The 22,205-nt window shown below is 35.2% G+C and overlaps 1 protein-coding gene across 8 annotated transcripts in view; it reads right to left on the reverse strand.

Moving 5' to 3' along the window:
- tasp1 (taspase, threonine aspartase, 1) overlaps nucleotides 1–21,646 on the reverse strand; it is a 50,844-nt gene extending 29,198 nt beyond the window's left edge. For 5 of the 8 annotated variants that reach the window (XR_004776463.1, XR_004776462.1, XM_035529644.1 and 2 more), the window contains exons 1-7: nucleotides 21,551–21,639; nucleotides 18,421–18,617; nucleotides 14,698–14,765; nucleotides 11,784–11,852; nucleotides 9,591–9,711; nucleotides 8,523–8,607; nucleotides 5,812–5,891 (exon numbers count right to left, since the gene is read on the reverse strand). Coding sequence is in view for 6 of the 8 variants with exons in the window: in XM_035529644.1 (XP_035385537.1) it covers nucleotides 5,812–5,891; nucleotides 8,523–8,607; nucleotides 9,591–9,711; nucleotides 11,784–11,852; nucleotides 14,698–14,765; nucleotides 18,421–18,544 (547 nt within the window). In the remaining 2 variants the exon portion in view is untranslated. Of the gene's footprint in view, nucleotides 1–5,811; nucleotides 5,892–8,522; nucleotides 8,608–9,590; nucleotides 9,712–11,783; nucleotides 11,853–14,697; nucleotides 14,766–18,420; nucleotides 18,618–21,550 lie in introns of those variants that run through there. The other 3 variants (XM_035529646.1, XM_035529648.1, XM_035529649.1) reach the window with 3 other exon arrangements.
- Nucleotides 21,647–22,205: the final 559 nt, after the last annotated feature.

Genomic DNA, 22,205 nt, shown 5'->3' on the forward strand with positions numbered 1-22,205 from the left:
TGAGAGATCATCACAGATTACAGACACTTAAGAAGTAAAGAAGAAGCAGATGAAAAAAGTAAATAAGTAAATAACAGAATTATATCTGTATTTCTTTGTTTAAAAAAGTTGCGGTGTAGGTCAGATCTGCAGGAGTTAAACATTTTACTGCATTCAATCACTTCACAATCCCTCTTAAATCAAACAAGTTTCTGGTTGCAAGCCAATTTCGATGAAATTACAAGCATCAAATGACTACTAAGCTTTTCAATCAGTTATGTATTCATGTCTATAAAATGCTCAAAGTATGTAAGAGTTATTCCATTTGTCAAGATTAATTAGGCATTCCTTCCTTACTGACAACAGCTAAAATTTTCTTACTAGAGTCACAGCTAGCAAGTGATACTAAGCGTTTTGCTTTTTTTTTCCCCCAACCAGAAACTATTTTTTTGGGAGGGATATTTTTAATAGTGTAGCAGTGTTAAAAATAACTCAATCATACATAATGAATATCAAACAATTCCAATTTTCACCAATATTATAGCATTAATATCTATTAATGCTATAATATCTGCAACTGTAAAACATGTTTATTAATTCCAGTCTCCTTGTTGGTGAAATGCTTAACCTATGTGTCTACACTTCACATAATTACTATTCTGTACATAACACAAATACTGAAGAAAAAAAAAAATTATTTGCAAAATAAAATTTTAGTTTAGGCAAGTAAAAGCAAGTTTTTACTTCCCTTTCAATAAGTTTATTTTAGAAATATTATATGCAAAAATCATCAATGACAATGATTTGTGATTTAATTGTTTAACTGAATTTTACTGTTTTGTAATGCCATATATTATCTACTTTTAATTGTAATAATATAAACAAACAAATAAATAAATATATAAATAAGAAAGCTTTGTTTTGGGCAGGGCAAAAACATAATCCTGAAATTGTCATTTCTTTTTAGTCTCTTTGCAGAATAAAAGTTAATCAAATTTGGTGACACATTCAATGCACAACATATGGTTTCACGTAATGTTTTCAATATTTGGACAATTATACTAACACTATAATATACATTAATCTGAAAATATTAATAAATAATTAATCATTAATTTCTGAAAAGAAAGCTGTATTCTGACTAGAACACAAAGGATGCAAAATGGGTTTCAGGTAAACTCATCTGAAAAGAAAAGATGGCATTTAGAAATTGGGGCAGTATTTTACAAAATAGGTCAAATACAGGTTGGAAAAGAACTAAAGCAGCAAAGAAAGAATATTCAGAAAAGCTGAAGAACAACTTGCTGCTACTGATGCAACAACAACAACAACAATACCACCACCACCAGCCTGAATGAATTCTATTGCAAACCTGATAAAGCAAAGGACAATATCCATCCTTATGCTTCTAACCCCTCAAAACAGATGTCAATACTTGAAAATCACATTGTCATCTCACTTTTATCACTCCCCCATCTCAAACCTCTCATCAAGGAGATGAAGCCCATTAAAGCCAGCACAACCAGAGAAAACCAGAAACAAGCACAGCTGTGTGTGTCTGTGTGTGTAAAAAGGGAGGAGACTGAATGCGTGAGTGCAGATGAGCGCACGTTTACATGTGCATGAGTGTGTGCTGTAAGAAGGAGGCAAGATTTGCCATCTTGGCTCTATGGAGAACAAATCAAATAAAATGGCACAGAGTTTGAACATCCGAGCAATGTGGCTGTATGTTAATGAGCTCAGCCAATTTATACTAGTCTAATCACAGAACAAAGGACAATGGTGCTGATTTTAGTAACTATCAGTGGTGTGTCAATGTTCATATGGTGCTGGAGGAAGAAAGAACCAGAGAGAGAGAGAGAGAGAGAGAGAGAGAGAGAGAGAGAGAGAGAGAGAGAGAGTAGACAGAGCCTCTCTTTGAGGTCTAACCTTGTAAAGAAAACCAGAGACAGAAGTTCTGTTGACCAAGGTATTTACACTTGAGTTCTGTGTGCTTTTGGACACACCCATTGATGGTCCTGTTAGGCACTGGCCTTAGGTACATGTGGGAACTAAACATAGAGAATATAACTAGGAACAGGTGAGAAGAATAACTAATAAACCACGGATTGAGACTGAGGAAAAGAACTAGGATTAAACCTTTAGCACAGCCAAAACTCAAAAAGGGAACCATCCCCATCTTTCTGAAAGCCAATAAACAAAAAAGGAATACCAGCATTTTTTGTCTTGTGGCTGAGTTGTTCAGATATACACCAAGATAATTATTTCATAGTGAAGGACACACAGAGTCACAGAATGGCATTTAAAGCTTTTACTCAGACATTTATTGTGTTTCATAGATGATAAATCGGGCTACTGTTCATGTTTATTCAGATAGGTACATACTTATTCTTGTGCTAAAGCAGAATCTAATGGCTAAGAAATTGCATTTAGTGGTTATGCTAGAGAAGTCGTGTTTTGTTTGTCATTCTCAAATGCTTAAATGTAAAGATGTGAGGGAGCCATGTACAGTGATAACTATATACATGTAAATTTACAGAGATGACTTTTTGTTTTATACAGAATAAATATGCTAGCCATGTCCTTTTTTAAGATACCATTTGCCATTGTGCTGCTATTGTTCCATTGAGATGTGTTACTACAAAAGGTTGTAATATTGAGCCACTTTGTATACAAGTCTTGGAACATAAGAATAAGAGGTAACAGAATTCTTTCTGCATTATACTGATTGGTCAAAAGTGAAGCGAGACAGGGTACTGTTTGGGGTAGAGATTGAAGGTGGCTAAACATCAGGTTAGTATGAGGCTGGTAATCACCACAGAAAAAGAATAAATAGCACATGAAAATGGTTGTCATGCAAGTCCTGTCTGGTCTGGTCTATAGAGCTAGAAATGAATCATCAGGATCTTGTGCTCATGCTGTATTAGCTGAATAACCAAATCAGCACTGCAGTAATAGTGGATAGGCTGATTAAGGCAGTAGTGTAATGGAATAATTGTTTGCACCTAGCCCTGATCTTTTATTCTTCTGGAATGCCCAAAGAATGTAGAATATTTACTAGGAATAAACACAACATTGGTTTAAAAAAGACCTTAGATCAGAAAGAAGAGGGCAAAGATCATAAAGCAGATGGCAAATGAAAAATGGCTGGCCAACTAATCTGGTTTGAAATTTACATACACTGAACATGGACATGAATGTCATGGCAATATTGGGCTTGCAAAGATTTGGCTTGCAAAGATCCTTGAACAGTTCTTTTTCTTTTTCTGGGGTAGAATGAATGTACAATACATATTGTTAATAGAATAAAAAAATATCAGGCTTTAGTGCATAAATTTTAATTTTGGAGGTGGGGGGGTTGTCTGAATCAACACAGGGTCAAAATTATACATACAGGGTCACAAATATGTATACTCCCACTTACATTATTAAATCAGTGCTGCTGAAAGTTCCAAAATGTCTTAACTTGCCAAGGCATCTTATCTTCCTGTAGGTAATCATGACTGACTACTGCTAAGCTTAATAACACTCACAATGATTGCTGTTTATTTGTTGCTCTCGATAATCAGCCAGCCAGCAGGCTCCACTTGGCAGAAGATCTTGATGCAAATGTAGACAATGATTGATGGGAAAACTTTCATGTCAACTTCTGGCATAGTAATAAACTGTAAAAAAAACAATCTGATAAAATTCACTATTGCCTGCACAGTGTGAAGTTTCATTAGAACTTTTTCACTCCTTATGGTTTGGAATCTCCCTTAAAATAGCTGAATTCCTTATGTAGCCCACTTTGCAGGAACTACTATGGCAACTGGAATGCACTTTTCAATTCTGAAATGTTATTCATCTGCTTAGTTATATTTAATACTTAACATCTTGCAAAAAGTACAACCACAAAGCATTGTTTGAGCTACCAATGCTGAAAACGTTACCACAGTTTCAGTTATATGGGTGTGCTTTGGATATCTGAAAGGTGATGAAGCACAAATTAAGTCTGCAAAATATGTCGTTGGTCAGTACAAACCAAAACAGGCAAGATAACAAATATTTTCCATTACCTAAAAAGGTGCCCCATCACAGTGACCACACCCACAGTGTGAAAATGCGGCCCATGTTAATTCATGCTTAAGCAGTGCTAGTGGGGCTCTACTAAAAAGCAATAAATCATGTCATGTTTTGCAGCCATTAGCCCATATGGAAAGCAAACACCTGCCACATGCCTCAACATCTGTAGATTTTTCCTTCAAAAAGAAAACAAACAAACAAAAAAACTGAACCTGCAGTCATAATGATGAAAATCACACACTGCTAACAAATAAATGGCAAGGTTCAGTACAAGTATTATCTAGTTTTTTTTTTATTTTTTAGAGCAGGTATACAGGAGAGCTCCTCTCACTGTTATTCAATTAATACTACAGAGGCTGATTGGTTTTTCAATACTGTTCAGTAAAAAGATTGAAGACAACAGTCAGCAACTAACTACTGGATGTTCATTTCAATCTTGCATTTTATGTGGCCAGGACCACAAACACATTTATTAGACATACATACATTAGACATACATCCCATCTTAAGTGAGGTACCTTCATGTTTTGCAATATTTGTTGTCTTTGTTCTTTTTTTTTTCTGTCATTACATTTTATGCAAGCTTAAGAGTAATGAAACTACTTATTCATGGCAGTAGGGTCCTCCATATTGGCAAAATACTGGTTGTCTATTGGTAATCAGTCTTAGAGCAGTGGAAGTGCAAAACCAATGTGAACTCTGTATTATGACAGGAATTTAAAAAGTGAATCACTACCATTTTGCAGTATAATTAATATTTAATGTGACAGGCCTTCTGTTTTGTGTGTGTTTTTTGTGGTTTTTTTTGGCACTACAGGGCACTATATTAACTGCACACGGCAGTTATTAATAAATTACAGCAGTTTTTTTTAGTCCTAGAGACTACAGGACTACTGGTGTGTTGCTATGCAGTTTGTGTATGTCAGGTCTATCTTCAAATGTAAAATCTGGTGTAATTCCGATGTATTAAATCCTTGCTTTCTAATGTGTCCATGAAAGATGGGCAAATAATAGAATGGGCTACCATATCCTCTGAGACCAGAGGTCCCCTTTTACTGTGCTATAACCATAGTTCACTGTCATATATTACAGCCAAATTTCCAAGTATGTTGTACAATACACTAACAGAATTCATTTGCAAGTTATAGTCATTCAAATGATAAATTAGAGTGGGCTGTGATGCCCAATCCTAGCACGCTGAGTGTATTTGTTGATTACCTGAAAAAAATGTTAGGAAAACCTTTAATTTCATCATGAAAGCCAACAGCTATTTTTGCAGTACCAATGATAAAACACAGACAGGTTCACTTAAATAGATTATATGATCACTCTTATTGACAGAGATACTATGAGTTTGGGATATCCCTTACTTGGCAACTGACTACAGTTTGTACTATACTGTATGTTATTTTGAAATTGACTTTTGGGAGGTGGTCTGATCATTTCTGCTCATCTTGTCGTGCATGGCTGCTGGTAAGCTTAAAAAAAAACAAGTCTGTAAGTTCAATATTATTGCTTATCTAAAAGCTTTGAGTATGGTTTGACAATGGTTAAAGTGACTGAATATTTTGCATGTCCTAACACAAAATGAGGTACTTTTCCTTCCAGGTTCTAATATGAGGTGTTTTAGAATTCTGAAGAACATAAGACTTCACTCTTAAATTGGCCTTCAAATCAAATAATTCTGCTCAATCCTGTTCCGCAGCACTATAAAAAGCAAGCAGGTGTAGAGTACAATGAAGCAAATTGTATACATAAAATACTCACTCGTGGCCATCTTCTCTGAAGGACATGCAGGGATGCCATGACCAAGAGCCCACTGCTGCGCTCCTATTCCAACTAAAAAGCTGACAAACAGAAAAAATGAACCTATGTACTTAAAAAACATTTTCAGCTATTGCATGACATTAGCATATAACTGTAGCCTGCAACATCTCAAATGAAGAATGAGTGAGGAATCATTGAAACATTCAAAAAGGAGTAGAATACATGAAAAAAGATGTTTTTTCATGTATTCTACTCCTTTTTGAATGTTTCAATGATTCCTCACTCATTCTTCATTTGAAGCAAATACACTGCCAATTAATTGCACATTTTTCTCATTTACCAAAAGCAAATGCCATTAAGTCTATAATGGAGCCTCAATCAGACAGATTGTTTTATTTAAACTTAATATCATGAATATATTTTCAAGTTTGTACATCCCTACAAAAATCAAGATGCATGAAATCACATGCACACAAGTGAAACAGTAGTAAGCAAAGGTAAAGGTAAGCATGTATAATAACGAATACAATAAGATTGCAATAATTATACCAACAATAGAAAATTAAAGAGCATAAACAAAATATAATTTGTTAAATAAAGACAACAGAACCCCAATACTGATCTATGTCTAATTTTTTTGGCTTCATCATAAGGCATTGAACAAGTGAAACATTTTCAACAGTACCAAATATATTCTGATTGTACAAAAGTAACAAGACTGAGCACTGCAACACACCTGGAAAGCTGATTCAGCTCTACCTTTATAAAATGTAAATCTTTCAAATTAATAGAAAATAGATTAGAGTTTAGCCAACTGAGCCACAATGACACTGTACGCCTGACATGTTGCAGCTCAATATATTTTTTCAAACAAAACAGTTTGTTTGTTTGTTTTTTTTGTTTTTGTTTTTGTTTTAATTAAAACTTTTTGGGGGTGGGATGTAAACAGGCATCAAAAACAACTGGCTTGAGTTAACTGGCAGTTAATTTATCATGACCTACCACTCCAGTGACATCATCTGCGAACTGGACCTTTTTAAGAATTAATATAAGATATGGAGGCATTAATAATTTGATCAAGAGATTGAGGCAGGACCATGATGCTCTGATTACATTAGGCAAACAAGCTATTATATAGCAAATTACCTTGTATGTGTAATCAGTTTATTGTCTGTCTGTACAAGAAATACTGACTCTACACAACAACATTGGTTTTAGGTGTAGTGCCCTATGTATTAGTTGAAGAAAACAAAAAGCATCATGTGAACCACAGATTTAAGGTTTGATTTACCATTAAGAGACAAACTATTCAGAAACAGAATTCTGAAACCTGAACAAACCTCTGTTGGACAAACATCTCAACCTTTTCACAGAATTTAAAGATTTAAAAGTGATAGTTCACTAGTTCACTTCACTGCAGTGGTATCATTTCAGTAATGATATCAAAATCAGTATCGAAACAAAACTTTTGGTATCATGATAACACTATGCCCCAATAGGCATTCCCCTTGGGGGCCGCGATGACAAGCAAACAAAACCAATCCTACCACTGCAGTATTACATAATAAGAAACAAATGACTGGAGTAATTAACAAAGGGCTGTAGACATGATTGGGTTTTATAAGATAACACTATATTAATCCCCAGGGAAATTAAAGAAATAACCATCTACATAGATCTAAACAGCAATAATACATTAGTAGCCTTGTATAACTATTATGTTTACTACAAACAGTAAAGTCTATATTTTATAAAGTTATTTTAAAAGGCTGTTTGAAAAAGACAATTGTGTACTAATATTATTTATTACTATGCTGTAGCCTTGAAGAGTTAAATCATAAATATCGTCATGAATCAAGAACACATGATCAGCTGGTCTGGTTAGATGTGCTGCTACAATATCCAAATCATATCAACTCCCCTGATTCCCTTTAAAAGCTTAGCATGAGCCAGCCACATGACAATGACAATTTCACCAGAAAGTTTACGGATGACCAAAGAGATACTTGTCATGGAAGTACAGAGCTGTCACAATAAGATTTATGGCACTTGAAAAATTATAGTTGATCACTCTGATGAGAGTAAAATAAATAACTGTGAGTGTGATTAATTACTTGAACTATTTAATTTTCCTTGCATAATGACAATTGTTTATACACACACACACACACACTTTATTTTTTTATTTTTATATTTTACTCATTTTTATGTCCATACCTGAAGTGAGCAAAATATTGTGCTGCAATTGTGTTTGTGTTAAGAGCAGATCCCAACGGAGGCGGTGGCACAAGTACAGTTTTAAGTCATAATGAGTTCAAAAATATTGTCACACCCTCTGTTGCGCCATTCCACCCACTCAGGTGCTCATTTATTTTTGTCTCAGGTGGACTTAACAAATGGCAATAGTATATGAGGATTTGATTTCCTTGTGCAAGTAGTTTATTATTAAATTATGGGTCTTCCAATAGTCATTATAAATAAATAAAATATAAGTATATTTCTCATGTATTGTCTTGCCAGCAATAATGTGTGTGCATCCTACAAAATTAGTAAAATATGGTAATAGGGGGCTCCAGTGTAGCATAAAATTAGAGCCCCTAGTGTCTTGTGAAATAAAGTGCTTGTAAGAAGGGACAAATAGGGTGTTAACAACAAAGCACATACACAAACAGCAAATTGATCAGTTACTTATGAGACAGAAGTGTGCTTATCAGGGAGGTATCCTCCCAGCTGAAAGCTTCCCCTTTTGTGCTTCATTCAGTAGTCTTCTAGCCACCAAGATCGGATTCTTAATTCCTAAGAAGAGAAAAACCATTACTTTATATACATGTTCCCAGGAACTTGTATAGTAGAAACACCTGCATTCGATAAAGTAATCTAACTGTCTCAGCCCTCAGATCTGAATAAGTGTGTTACACCATAGTACAATAGAAACAGATTCAACAATTACACGCAGTCAAAACAGTTGGCACTCATTTAGTCACCCCTTCTTTCATTTGTATTTATAGCTCCCTGAACTGTTAATCTATAGCCTTCAATTTCAGTTCTCAAATACTCAACAAACTGCTTTGTATATTGACAGCATTTATCTGTTTAATCCTTTTTATCCTCTTTTGTCCCTCCATTCTTCCATGGAAACCATTTGAAGCTATAGCTAGAAAACTTGGTAAAAACATTTATCGACCTCTTCTATCTTCATTTATTGCACCATCTTCCCATTGAAACCGATTGATTCTACAACCCCTTTCTTTTTTAAGTTGTGTTTCATGTTGATGAAACTATCACCTATTATCTTTTTTCATTTCTTTCATTGTCTTTATATTATAAAGAAGTTGCAACTCAAGCAAAATAAATACTTCCCAGATAAATAGCTTTTAGTTTGACTCGAGGTTAAAGCATCCTGATATCCTGAGGTTGACAATAAATAGCCAAAGATAATTATATTACACAACAAATCAAAAGGTGCTCCCTAAACTGCACCATGACTTAAAATCCTAGTAAAAAAATATTGCATTGCTACCATCAGCTTTATACTTATACACACAAATGCATACATTAAAGATAATACAATACAACAAAATGTAACAACTGTTACTCTAGATCAAAAACTAGGAGGAGAAAAAATTGTGAGGTTGTTCTAGATCAAAAACTGTGGGAGGAGAAATATTTGTGAGGAAATTTGTATGGAACAATATAATAAAAAGGGGAAAAAATCAAGGTAAATAAAATATTAACATTTCTGTTTCTCATGAACATTAATAGAAATTAAGAAAACCCACCAGTTAAAGCACCAACTGCTCCATAGTTTAATGATTTTCCATCCATGATGCTGGCATCACATTCAATATCCCCACACAAGTTCAGGTTGGAACCTGTACCAGCATTGGTGAATGGTGAGTCCTGCAAACAAACAAACAATAAGGATCACTGTATGCTTGCCCAAAACAAGTGTCATTTCATATTTCTTGTGTGTGAATTATTTTGAATTTGTATAGGTCTTGCACATCAATCAAAGACATTTAAGGGACAAGACATTTTGTGTTTAACAGGGTCTGTTATATACATTACAAACTTTTGCCCAACTGAAATATCCAATAAGAGATGCATTTCAGATTTTCTGATTAAAAAGCTAACTGGCACCTATCCTTCAACTGAAAAAAAAGAAAAAAAAGAAAAATCCAGCTGCAACAACATGGTTATTCTCAAAGTCCTTTAAGTGTTATTTTCTAAAAGCACCCTTAAGAGTTTTATTAGTGCACTGCTGCCTCACAGTGGGGCTGGGCAATATCTGAAAAATTAATTTCACAAACACAGATGTTTGTGCAAGCACAATATATTGAAAACTAATCATGCAATGCAGCTTGTGTATGGGTGTCCAAAAAGGCTGTCATATTGGCCAGCTTATCTGTAGTAGCTACAGATTTTTTTTTTTAACGATACAATAAATTGAAAAGCAAGAGTAACTCAACACTGGCTACCTCATCTGTAAATTAAAAAAGAACCCAACAAACTGTTTGTTCTCATAAACATATGGGTTTCATTAGAAAATACTAATCTTATCATGGTCCTGATCAAACAGTATGAAGCAGCTAAAAACCTTAATGGATACGTAAAAATATTATGCAGCTTGGGTAATAGTTTACCCAGCTAGTTCCAAGTTACTTGATTTAAAAGTTACAACACTACCTCCTGGCTACTGGAAAATGTAGTTGCTACTGTACTATATTAATAAATAAGGTAGGTTAGTATGTGATTAACTTTTGCATGCTGTCAACTTTGTGCAGCATTGACTTTTGTTGTTGACAGTTTTACATATAAACAACTGATTTTGAACCTTATGTCAACTTCCAAGAGATTCAAAAACTTATTGCTTTATATTCACAAAAATCAGCTTTTAAATCACAGCTCATTTATTCACAGAGAAGCAACACAGCCCAAGATTAAAAAGTAGCTAAAATTTAATTTTCAACATCTCAACATGTTTCATAAACCTAAACGTTCAGCTAACATTGAATTAAATGGCCATCCATATTCTGTTTGTGCTGTTATGTGGGATACCTTGTTTCCTAATATTTATTTAGCACTTATGTAGTTCAAGGACACATTGGTGTTTCTACATCAAATACACATTATTTTTCAAGGTATTTCTTATACTGTGTATCAAAATACTGTGATCAAAAATGGGAGCATATTGGCCAATTGTGAGTTTTTGTTCTCAGTAAAACTCAGTAATTCAGCATTCACCCTTCTATGCAGCTGTTTACACAAGCTTGGAGAAAAGGGGCTCTTACCTTGCCGTAGTTACATGAGAACTACTCATCACAAACTCACATCTTCTTAGATAGATTACTTACAGCTACTTCATGTCAATTACTGTGAGATCCAAACTGCTAAAAATTTCAGGAGCGTTGCTCATCCTTATATTAATAGAAAGCTTACAGCATATGAACAAAGCACATCAGATAAATCTTTTTTTAATTATGTGCAGCAGTATCAGTACTGGTAAAACATTACAGCAGATATGACTGTATTTGATATAGATTATTGGTTACCAAAAAAATCATAATTATGTCTATAAAGGTGTCTCTGTAAATGATGATCGCCTTAAGTGTTGGCGTGTCATTTTGGTTCTTGCCTTTTTTCGTATTCAGACTGGACAAGGTAAGCTAGAAGATCCAAATGAAGCAGTATGTAATATTATAATAATAGTATGTATATTCTCAACCGTATAATGTGTGCTTCCTTACTCAGCTAGTGATAAGGATCATTGACATAAATGGTTGACCTCAAAGGAGGTGAAATCAATCAGATCAATGGTTTCCATGGCTCAACTGGCTATTGCTTATTTTTTCTCTCTCCACTTTAAAATACAACTGTAAAATAACAACAATACATGTTCCATTTGATTAAAACATTTTTATAGTATTCATGCTATAATCCAAACTAGTTTAGGAAAAGTAAAAAAGAAGCACCTCTAGCTCTATAAGAGCAGCAGTCACTGCCTCCAGGGCCATGGCTCCAGCTCTCAGCCTGTCCACAGCCTGCAAAAGATTAGGGAACATGAAAGCATGTAAAATTTCTTTCATGGCAAAAACAAAAAAACACTGGCACAAAAGAAGTGAGGCAAGTTTGGGTGTGTTAATTATTACTATACTGCATAAAAACATTTCCACACTGTCCATCATGTTAACAATAGACCCTTTTAATGTTTCGTTTTAAGACTTTTTTTTTGGCCTCCGTCATAACTTCACACAAAGACCACACACATCAACTGAATACGATGCTTGTAGATTCTTATTTATACAATGCCCATTTTTGGATAAAACAAATTTTCTTCAGGTCAACATTTTATTCAATTTTCTGCATTTTGTGTATTTTATTAATTAACTAAGCTAAACACAAAAGACTGTAAAACAGCACCTTATGCTAAAAAGGTGCCTAACTGAACTACAAAAAAACAAAAAAACAAACAAACAAACAAAACAAAAAAACCAGAAGAACGGTTCTTTGCTGCTTTTTGAGGACCCTTTAGCTTCCCACTGCACATAAAGTAAGAGTAAAATTTTGCATACAATGTTATTAACTAAGTCCTCATTATTGTCTCATTAAAGGTCAGATTGTCTATATATCATATAATCATATTTTATGAGTTCTTCATTTAAAATCAACATAATTCACAAACTTTCACAATTGTACAAATTTTTATGACAAAAGCCAAACTCTCACAATACACAGAACACTGCATAATGCCATTTGAAAAATACCATAAGATTTGGCACCCCTACTTGTTAGAATTCATAAGAATTATTCAGATCAATCTGAGCATCTCCAAATACAGTTTAAGAACTACCCTTGCAAAGGTATTTTTTTCCTCATGCACACTGGATCCACTAGCATTATGTTAAATCTAAGTGTGAGAACTGCTTTGTTGTTGGCTGCACAGGCCAGCATAAATTGCTACATCCATACAGTACAGAAGACCTCAATGGATAAAGGTTTTCATGGCAATGGCCCAGCTACAGTCGACAAAAACCTGTATGCACTAACCACTATGTATCTGACATCCTTTACAACATTAGTCAGTACAATGCATGCCTTGCAACAAAACCTTTCCTAAAAGAGGGATCAATACCAACTGTGTGAGGCTAAATTGGAAATGAAGAGGGAAATGAAGGGAAATGAAGATAAGTATTACAAAGAAATATGCTAGCTCAAGTGTTTCTTTGGCTGTTTAACACTAGCTAATGTTAAAGGTTGATGTATTAGCTAATGCAATTTTATAGAAAATGACTGGCGTTACTTACTGCAGGACCCAGGATCCACAATAACATTAATGCTATTAGTATGTTAGCTAGTTAAATGTCTGTAAGATGAACTTCACTTTATCAACATGTTATTCACGACAGTAAAAGCAAAAGTTACAGTTGTGTTGCAGTCAGGTAATCAGGGGTTAATGACATTACAATGTGCATTATCTCCATCCTTAATTTGGCAAGCAAGCACACATTGCAGTGTGTGGCTATGTATTTTTTTATTTTTATTGTGTGTGTGTATGTGTGTGTGTGTGTGTGTGTGTGTGTGTGTGTGTGTGTGTGTGTGTGTGTGTGTGTGTGTGTGAGACTGCAAAATTAGTCCTGACATCACAGCAAACTCAGGGTCCAACTTTGGTTCAATCACATATGACTTCACTGCTATGTTGTCTCTGGCAGCAATGTTTATCCCAGGGTTCACACGAAAGGGGCAGTGAGTAGTTATCTTATCATTTAAAGGAACAGGCACTCAAATTGGACATTCTGAACAGGGTGAGAAAGGTACAGTGGTATTCGATCGTTTTGGTATTGTGACCAAATGTAATTTTGTGACTCTCTGAATAATTTCATTAAAATTCCAACTTGTGTAAAGGGGACACAAGATGACAGGGAATGCCTGAGAGGAAGCTGCCATCCTAGTTCCTCTTGTACATTTCCAACCCAGGTTTCTGATAAAATGTTTGGTTTTTCTTGGATTATATAAAATGACTGAGGTAGTTAGTTTATTTGGGAGAGGGTGTGTGTTTATTTATTTATTTATTTTTACTTTTTTCCCCTCTTCATTTTAAACAAAGTCTCTGTGTTGCTCTGGGAATTCTTTACAATAAATCTCACATTTACCTGGCATCCTTACCAATGCAGAGCAAAGCACAACAAATACATTACTGAGAACGTTTTGGGCATTCAATATTTGGTCATTATTACTTTTTCAAATTATTCTGCCTAATCCTAAACATAAAAGTGTACACAAGACAAAAATCACATAAATAATCAGTGTTTCACATATTATAGTATTTAGCAGGTTGAGTGCTTTGTTTTAATTTTTCTGTGTATTTACTGAATAAGTTATATTAACCCACATTAGTAGATATGCACCGCTTGCAACAAAGAGATAACTACAATAAACACTCCAAATTCATGGTTGTATGATGCTGGATGCTCATGCAATCATCTGTGCAAAAAAGTATAATCCAGCCTTTACCTTGTGCAATATCAGATGTGGAATCAGTGTGAAACCACAGAAAGAAATGTTTTACCACGATTTACTAAAGGTTACAGATTATGCTGACTTTTTCTTAGTCCTGATAAGGATACATTCTGAAATGGTGGAAACTTATTTCATACACGCACAGAAGCTTATTTTCACAGTTTAAAACAGCAATATCAAAATTTTGCATTCTTGCAGATTTAAAAAATGCATATCATAGGAAATTATGTTAGCGCTTGTATATGTTACTGGGCTTAATTATTGATGTTACCTGTGAAAAACAAAGAATCACACTAATGTTTGAAGAGAAGAATAAAAATACTAGAATACCAAAAGGAAAATAATGTTAAAAAACCCATATGTACTCACTTTCTGGCAAGCCCTCTTGCACACATGTTTATACTCCTTGGCTTTGGATTCTGAATGATACCCTGCCCCTGTGGTAGCAAAAAAATTAGGGGACATTATAATTTTCCTTATTTGCTTTAACAATTTGTTAATTCAGATGTTACATTTTCAAACTCAAAGGGCAAATATACCCCTGAGGTCTGACAGAATTTAGTTTACTCCTTTAGTTACTGAGAACACTCTGCTGTTGTCAATTATGTTAAGTATAGATTTTCTTTTAATTTAGCTCATTAAGAATTTCCAAAATTGCAAACAATGTTAGCTCATTTGAGAAAAACATTGGTGGGTTAAGATGTTTAAACTTTATGGTGCCATATTTCTTTAGTGGATGAAAAAAGGCTCACTGCAAAATAACAGGGAAAAAAAACAAAAAAAAAAACACACATTCCATAAGTTGTAACTATATTCTCGTGATGAGGAAAGAGCAGACCCACTTTATATCACAAGTCTAATACATATGTCCTTACACATGAATATCAACAACTATAACTACTAAGGATGTAGAGCTACAGATAGATTACAGTATTACAGTTTATGTACATATATATCAACTTTGGTTTTGGTTTATGCAAGTATAAGTGTATATATGCTGAAGTGCAGATGTTTTTGTTTGCAAAAGGATGTAACTACCTACATTATGGTATTTTGCCCCAGTAAATACCATTTAGAAGAAAATTTAAACTGTAACACAGTTTAACTAAACCAAAGTGAGATTTTAAACCAGACTGTACTTTTTTGACAGTACTTTTAACTGCAGCCTAGGGTATCAATTCTGGTTTCTATTTGGTTACATCACAAATATAATAACAAATAATTTACACTTTCAGTGGACTGTTCCTGTGCTATTTCTATTAAATTTGATACAAGTGTGAACTAATACAGCTATTGAACTAAGCTGTATTACATTTGCAACATACAAACTAGTTACAAGTATAGTTGCCTGAATAGTGTAACTACACTAGCATTACAGAAACAACAAGTGGGTTTAAAAGGTCTATCTAAAATTGCAATTATTCTTATCACAGTGACAACATTTACAGCATTTAGCTGACGCTTTTATCCAAAGCAACTTACAATTATGACTGAGTACAACTTGAGCAATTGAGGGGTAAGGGCCTTGCTCAGGGGCCCAAACCAGCAACCATCTGATTACAAGTCAAGTACCTTAACCACTGAGTTATCACTGACAACAACTGAAGCCCTAAAACAAGAGCTATTCTTGCATCATAATTATATATGTACATACTGCTGACATGGTTGATTATTGTCCTGTATTTTGTGGTATTATTTATGTATGTTGAATCATATGAATACTGTAAAGAACCAAACACCAGAAAGCTTATCTAGAATAGCTGAAATTAACACTGATGAAGGGATTGACATTTTCAAAGCAAATTCCATTTTATGAAACCATCTGTACTTTTTCCCCCTCAAAAGGAAAAATACCAGGTCAGCATGAAGGTTTTCATTTTCACTAAATGCATAACTTGCTTTCAGCAGTGATTTAGGCTAGACTCCATTATCCCAAGCACTGTAAGATATAAGATCTGAGAAAAAGCTATAGACCTGGGGGTACCCTCATGCAACATGATTGAATTATTATTGCATTATTTATGAAAAAATAAATATAGAATGAATAAATAAATATGGAATTATTTACATTTTGAATTATGTGAGTGTAGTGCTAGCATTGGTCAAGTTGCTTACAGCACAAAATTGTACTGTTAAGAGCACCAGTTTGAATATTGCAGCATTCTGAGATTTCAGACCTGCAAAATGTCAATACTACAATAACAATTAACAAATTACATATTGTGCAAACATAACCTGCATTTCGCTTATTCTCCTCAAGGCCCAAATATAGATGTTTCATACCCCCTTTAGAGGTTACCTAAAAGTCAGTAAAATCCAATAAATGTCCACAAGACTTAATTTTATTAAATGACCAAAATTCATAAAATGACAGTGACAAATGATTCAGTCTATGCTCATGTGTTGTACGTAAATATATTTATAGCTAGGTCATCAACATAAGCAAGGTAGAAGTTTAAACTTGGACAGCAATGTTATAATTTTTGAACATCTGAACCCTTCCCTTTCATACTGTTCCCAGGCCAGCTACTGAGAAAGTGGACAAATAAAATGGGCACCAAACAGAAATTTCAGTTATATAAGGTCCCCTAAATTCCAACATAATTGAGCATTCAAAAGTGCAAAAAATCTAAACTAAAAATGCACAAAGCATAAATCCTCCAGCACTTAGAATGAATTTCTGTTGGCAAAACCACAATTAAGAAAACTACACAAACTACACTTTTACCTAACTTAGTGAGAATATATAACTGTGAATGTGCTTTGTTGATTTTAGCCTTTGCACTTTCTATAAGCAATTTAGAAATGTAAAATAAATAAAACAAATAAATTAAAATTGATTGAATGAAACTGATATGTGAGAATGATTAGCTATGCTTGTATGTGTCCTTTTCATCTGAAATGAGATAGTAGATGGCTCCTAAATGAAACACCTTCACATAGCATATACTCAAAAGGTATAAAGAAATTTAGGGGAATAGTATTGCAATAGTAAGTGTCCATTTCGGCGGTAGCTGTCAAAGTATGTAGCATTTTGGACAACACGTGCATGCATCTAAGTTTAAAGACTCTCCCAGTAAAATGCATCAGACGAAACCTATCTGCAAAGACATTTTATATCCTTTTAGTCTATAGCAAAGACACACCTCTGTTCAATGGTTGAAAAAAAAAGTGGTATAACTCATATCAGATTTACAAATGTCTTATCCTGTATAATGTGTATTCAACAGATACACAGATCAGCCACAACATTAAATCACTGACAGGTGAACTGAATAACATTGATTATCTCACTACAACAGCACCTGTGAAGTGGTGAGATATGTTATGTCTATTCTTGAAGCTGATGTGTTGGAAGCAGGAAAAATGGTCGAGCGTATAGATCTGAATGAATTTAACAACATTCAAATTGTATGACTAGATGACTGGGTCAGTGCATCGCAAAAAATGGTAGGTCTTGTGGTGTTCTTGGTATGCTCTACTAAGTGAGCATCACCAGACAACTTACAGGACTTAGTGGATGTGCTGCTAATGTCTTAGTAGTAGATACCCCAGCACAAAGGTCTTGTGGGGCTTGTATCTTGGTGGGTCCGGGCTGTTTTGGTGGCACAAGGGGGACCTACACAATATTAAGCAGCTAGTTTTAATGTTATGGCTGATCATTGTAGTCATATTTGCATTCTGAAATGGTCTGTTATGTGGTAAGCTTTCGAATGGAAGACAAAATTATACAGTATAGGCTGTATATCTATGTAAAATTGATTGAATGAACAACTGATATCTGAGTTGCTATATTAGCTATACTTGTATATGCCCTGCATATATCCAAAGCAACTTACAATTATGGTTGAGTACAATTTGAGCAATTGAGGGTAAGGGCCTTGCTCAGGGGCCCAACAGTGGCACTGTAGCAGCAGTGGGGCTTGAACTGACAACCTTCTGATTACTAGTCAAGCACCTTTACCACTGAGCTACCAATAACCAGCTACCAGTACTACTACTGCTACTATGGTAGATGACTCCTAAATGAAACACCTTCAAGTAGCATATGTTAAAAAGGAAAAAATATTACACCTGAATTCAAACACAAACCTGCATGCACCAGAACAAAGCCCATAGCTTTGTACACCCTGCTGGAAATGTTCTGCGTAGAACCTGAATAATTTAGTTGGGACACAGTCCCTGTGCAACCTGTTAAGTTTATTACTTCCTCCATGACCCATATGCAGCAGCAATTGCATCTTGTCCCATCAATCACTCAAAATATTTGCATTCTGGCCCTCTGAGTCCTGAAGAAATAAAACATAAGAGGAAAAAGAGAAGCTTAATGTTTCAAGACCCAATAAGAAAAATTTACTGAAGATAATGTTTCAGTTTGATTCAAGCAAACTGATATGCCACAATGCATGGAAATGACATTATGAAACAATAATAGAACACCAAAAGTCAGAGGTCAATTTTTTCCCACTTTCATTAAGTCATTAACAGAGAGTAGTGTTATTTGTATGTTACTTACAGTGATAAACCTAGGTTTATTTGTTTCTGCCATTATGAGCAGCACACAGTAAATGACTAAACATAGTAATATACAGTTGTGGCCAAAAGTTGAGACTAGTACACATCAGTTTTTTATGGTGGCAGTTTGCATTAACTCTAGATTGTGAAGAGTGATCAGATGAATTGCAATTAATTGCAAAGTCATTTCTTGCCATGAAAATGAACTTAATCACAAAAATCATTGCATTCCAGCCACTGTATTTCAACACCGACACAAAATGCCCTGCTAATATCATTTCAGTGATGATCTCATTAGCTCAGGAGAAAGTGATAAGGATAAGGCATCTGATATCACATTGTCATGCCATGGTAACCATGGTTACCTCTAAGGAAACATGTGCAGTCATGCTTGCATCGCATCAAAATGGCTTCACAGGCAAGGACATTGCTGCTTGTAAGATAGTACCTAAATTGACCATTTATCAAATCATCAAGAACTTCAAGGAGAGCGGTTCAATTGCAGTGAATAAGGCTTCAAGGCACCCAAGAAAGTCAAGCAAGCACCAGAACCATCTCCTAAAGAGGATGCAGCTACAGGATCGGGTCACCACCAGTGCAGAGCTTACTCAGGAATAGCTAAAGGCAGGTGTGAGGGCATCTGCACACACAGTGAAGCAAAGGCTTTTGGAGGATGGCTTGGTGTCAAGAAGGGCATCAAAGAAGCCACTTCTCTCCAAGAAAAACATCAAGGACAGACTGACATTCTGCAGGAAGTATAGGGATTGGACTGCAGAGGACTGGGGTAAAGTTATTTTCTCTGATGAAGCCCCCTTCAGACTGTTTGGGACATCTGGACAAATGATGATTGTCCAGAGAAGAAAAAGTAAGTCATGTGTCATGGCAACAATGAGGCTTCCTGAGACCATTCATGTGTGGGGTTTTTTCTCATCCAAGGGAGTGGGTTTGCTCAAAATTGTGCCTAAGAACACTGCCATGAATAAGGAATGGTATCATAACATCCTCCAAGAGCAATTTCTCCCAACGATCCAGGAGCAATTTGGTGATGAATAATGCTTTTTCGAGCATGACTGAGCATCATGTCACAAAGCAAAAGTGATAACCAAGTGGCTCGGTGAGCAAGACATTGAAATGTGGCATCCAATTTTGCACCTCCCCAGATCTGAATCCCATTGAGAACCTGTGGTCAATCCTCAAAAAGCAGGTGGGCAAACACAGAAACTGATCAACTCCAAGCAGTGATTAGGCAAGAATTTTGCCCAGAAGCTGATATCCAGCAAGCCAAGGTGAATTGCAGAAGTCTTAAAAAAGAAGGGTCAACACTGTAAATATTTAATCTTTGCTTAAACTTGATGTATTTGTCAATACAAAGTTAAAAACTTATGAAATGTTTATAATTGTACTTCACTATACCATATAAACATCTGGCAAAAGTATCTTAAAAAAAAAAAAGAGGCCAAAATTTGTTACTCAACTTTTGGCCACGACTGTAGACCTTGACAAACTCTGAACCATGTCTCAAAAAACACCATGCACTTACTTCAATGAACTGTATCTATACTTTATTCAATTAGAATTAAGCACATTAGAAATAAACGTTTTGTTGTTCATAACCCACCCACTTCACTGCCAGTAATCTAACTGTTGTGATTGCACTTTAAAACACCAGGACCGGTATGAATAAGACTGTGTTAATATGTAAGCAATAAATATATCCCAAACGAAACGTTTACCGTTTCAGTGTAGTTTTCACAAAGTATAATTATAAAGCAATGAAAACAACCAATGTATTACATAACGAAGCCCCACAGCAACAGCTGCACTTCGTTCTTTTGACCACCAGGTGCCATTGACGTGCACTATGTTGAAAATCTTTAAGGAAACCCTTGCTCAGTACGTTTCACCACCACTACCACCTAAGATAGCTAACAAAACTCACCACCGCATCTAAGTTTCTGCAGTTTCCAAGCATTCCCCTAATACACCTGAGTCTGCTGCAGGTGCGGGTTTGTCTTATGGGTTAAATTGGTTAGGGTTGTTATGGTTACACTTTACTGGTCTAGCTATAAAGTGTTTTGAGTGTGGGATCCCTAAAACCAGAAGCGAGAAGTAGCTAAACTACTCAAAGTGTATTTATCCTAAATTGATGTTGCTTTGCTCTTCGCGGTATTACTAGCTAGAATTTTAAATTATATTAGTCAGTTAAGCAAACCGTTTATAAACTACCGAAAACTAGTATTGTTTAATAAAAGTCAATGTTCTTTGTCTACTAATACGTCAAATTGAATTATGCTAACCCTGGGGTTTATGATTTAGCTAAGCTAAATAATACTCGAGCAATTAAAAGTTTATGATACGACTGTCTAGCTGGCTGGCTAATTGTGTTGCTAACTCGCTAGCTAACCTAGCGTTACCTAGAAGTTAAAGACACATCGTCAAACACCACTGAAAACTGCTGCATCGAAGTATGCAGGTAGCTATGACTGTACATGAACAACGTAAAGCCCTCTGACGTTATAAGCCATAGCTAGGGTGAGCTAATTCCCCAGCCATACGTGTTTTATACGTTTCATACCTAACCTGGTGTTTTAAATAGTTGTGTCGCCAGCATTCCCACATTTTCAGAATTAGCTTGTTAAAGAAAACTTAACAAGTTCTAAGTTCGATGATAGTTTTCGGTGTAGTGAAATTAGTGATAAATACATACATCAACATTAGATCCGCTGCATCTTTTTTGAGAATACATTTTATATTTAATAGCGGCGTTGCTAATTTCTTCTTCGTTGGCGTCTGCCGCCGCTGCTTCTTCTTCTTTAGTTTACAGTGGTTTTCCACCACAGGACCGTCGCCACCTTCTGTGTTGGAGCGTGAAGTTGCTCGAAAAGAGAATAGATTTTTGCATTTTACATTCGCAGGCCTATAAAGCAATAACTACCAAATTTTCAGAAAAGCTTTATCTTAAGCCCATTCACTTCTTGTGCTGTTTGAAATAAGTTATGTCCCGTTTCAGAGCCATGGGGCGTTCCACTTATTTATATAGAGCTTCTAACAACAACTGCTGCGACAAAGCAGATTTACGTATGTCAGAGTCCAAGCCCCAAGTGAGCAAGCCGGTGGCAAGTAAAAACTCCTTAATAAAGTTATTTTCATGTGGGTTCATTTCATTTGGGTTTTATGTAAAACTGTTCTACAGGGGTAGTTTTGTGTGTGTGTGTGTGTGTGGTGATGAATTCTAATTAATTTTTTTCTTTGCAAATGGAAAACACAAGCCCAATTTTGGTGGAAGTGACCCAGCTCTGGTTTGAGTTTTCATCCAGATCCAGCAGCCAGTTCAAAAGACATAATTGGTGAAAATCAGTAGT

This window comes from Electrophorus electricus, chromosome 9 (assembly GCF_013358815.1).
Source record: "Electrophorus electricus isolate fEleEle1 chromosome 9, fEleEle1.pri, whole genome shotgun sequence".
In the NCBI taxonomy this organism is placed as follows: domain Eukaryota; kingdom Metazoa; phylum Chordata; class Actinopteri; order Gymnotiformes; family Gymnotidae; genus Electrophorus; species Electrophorus electricus.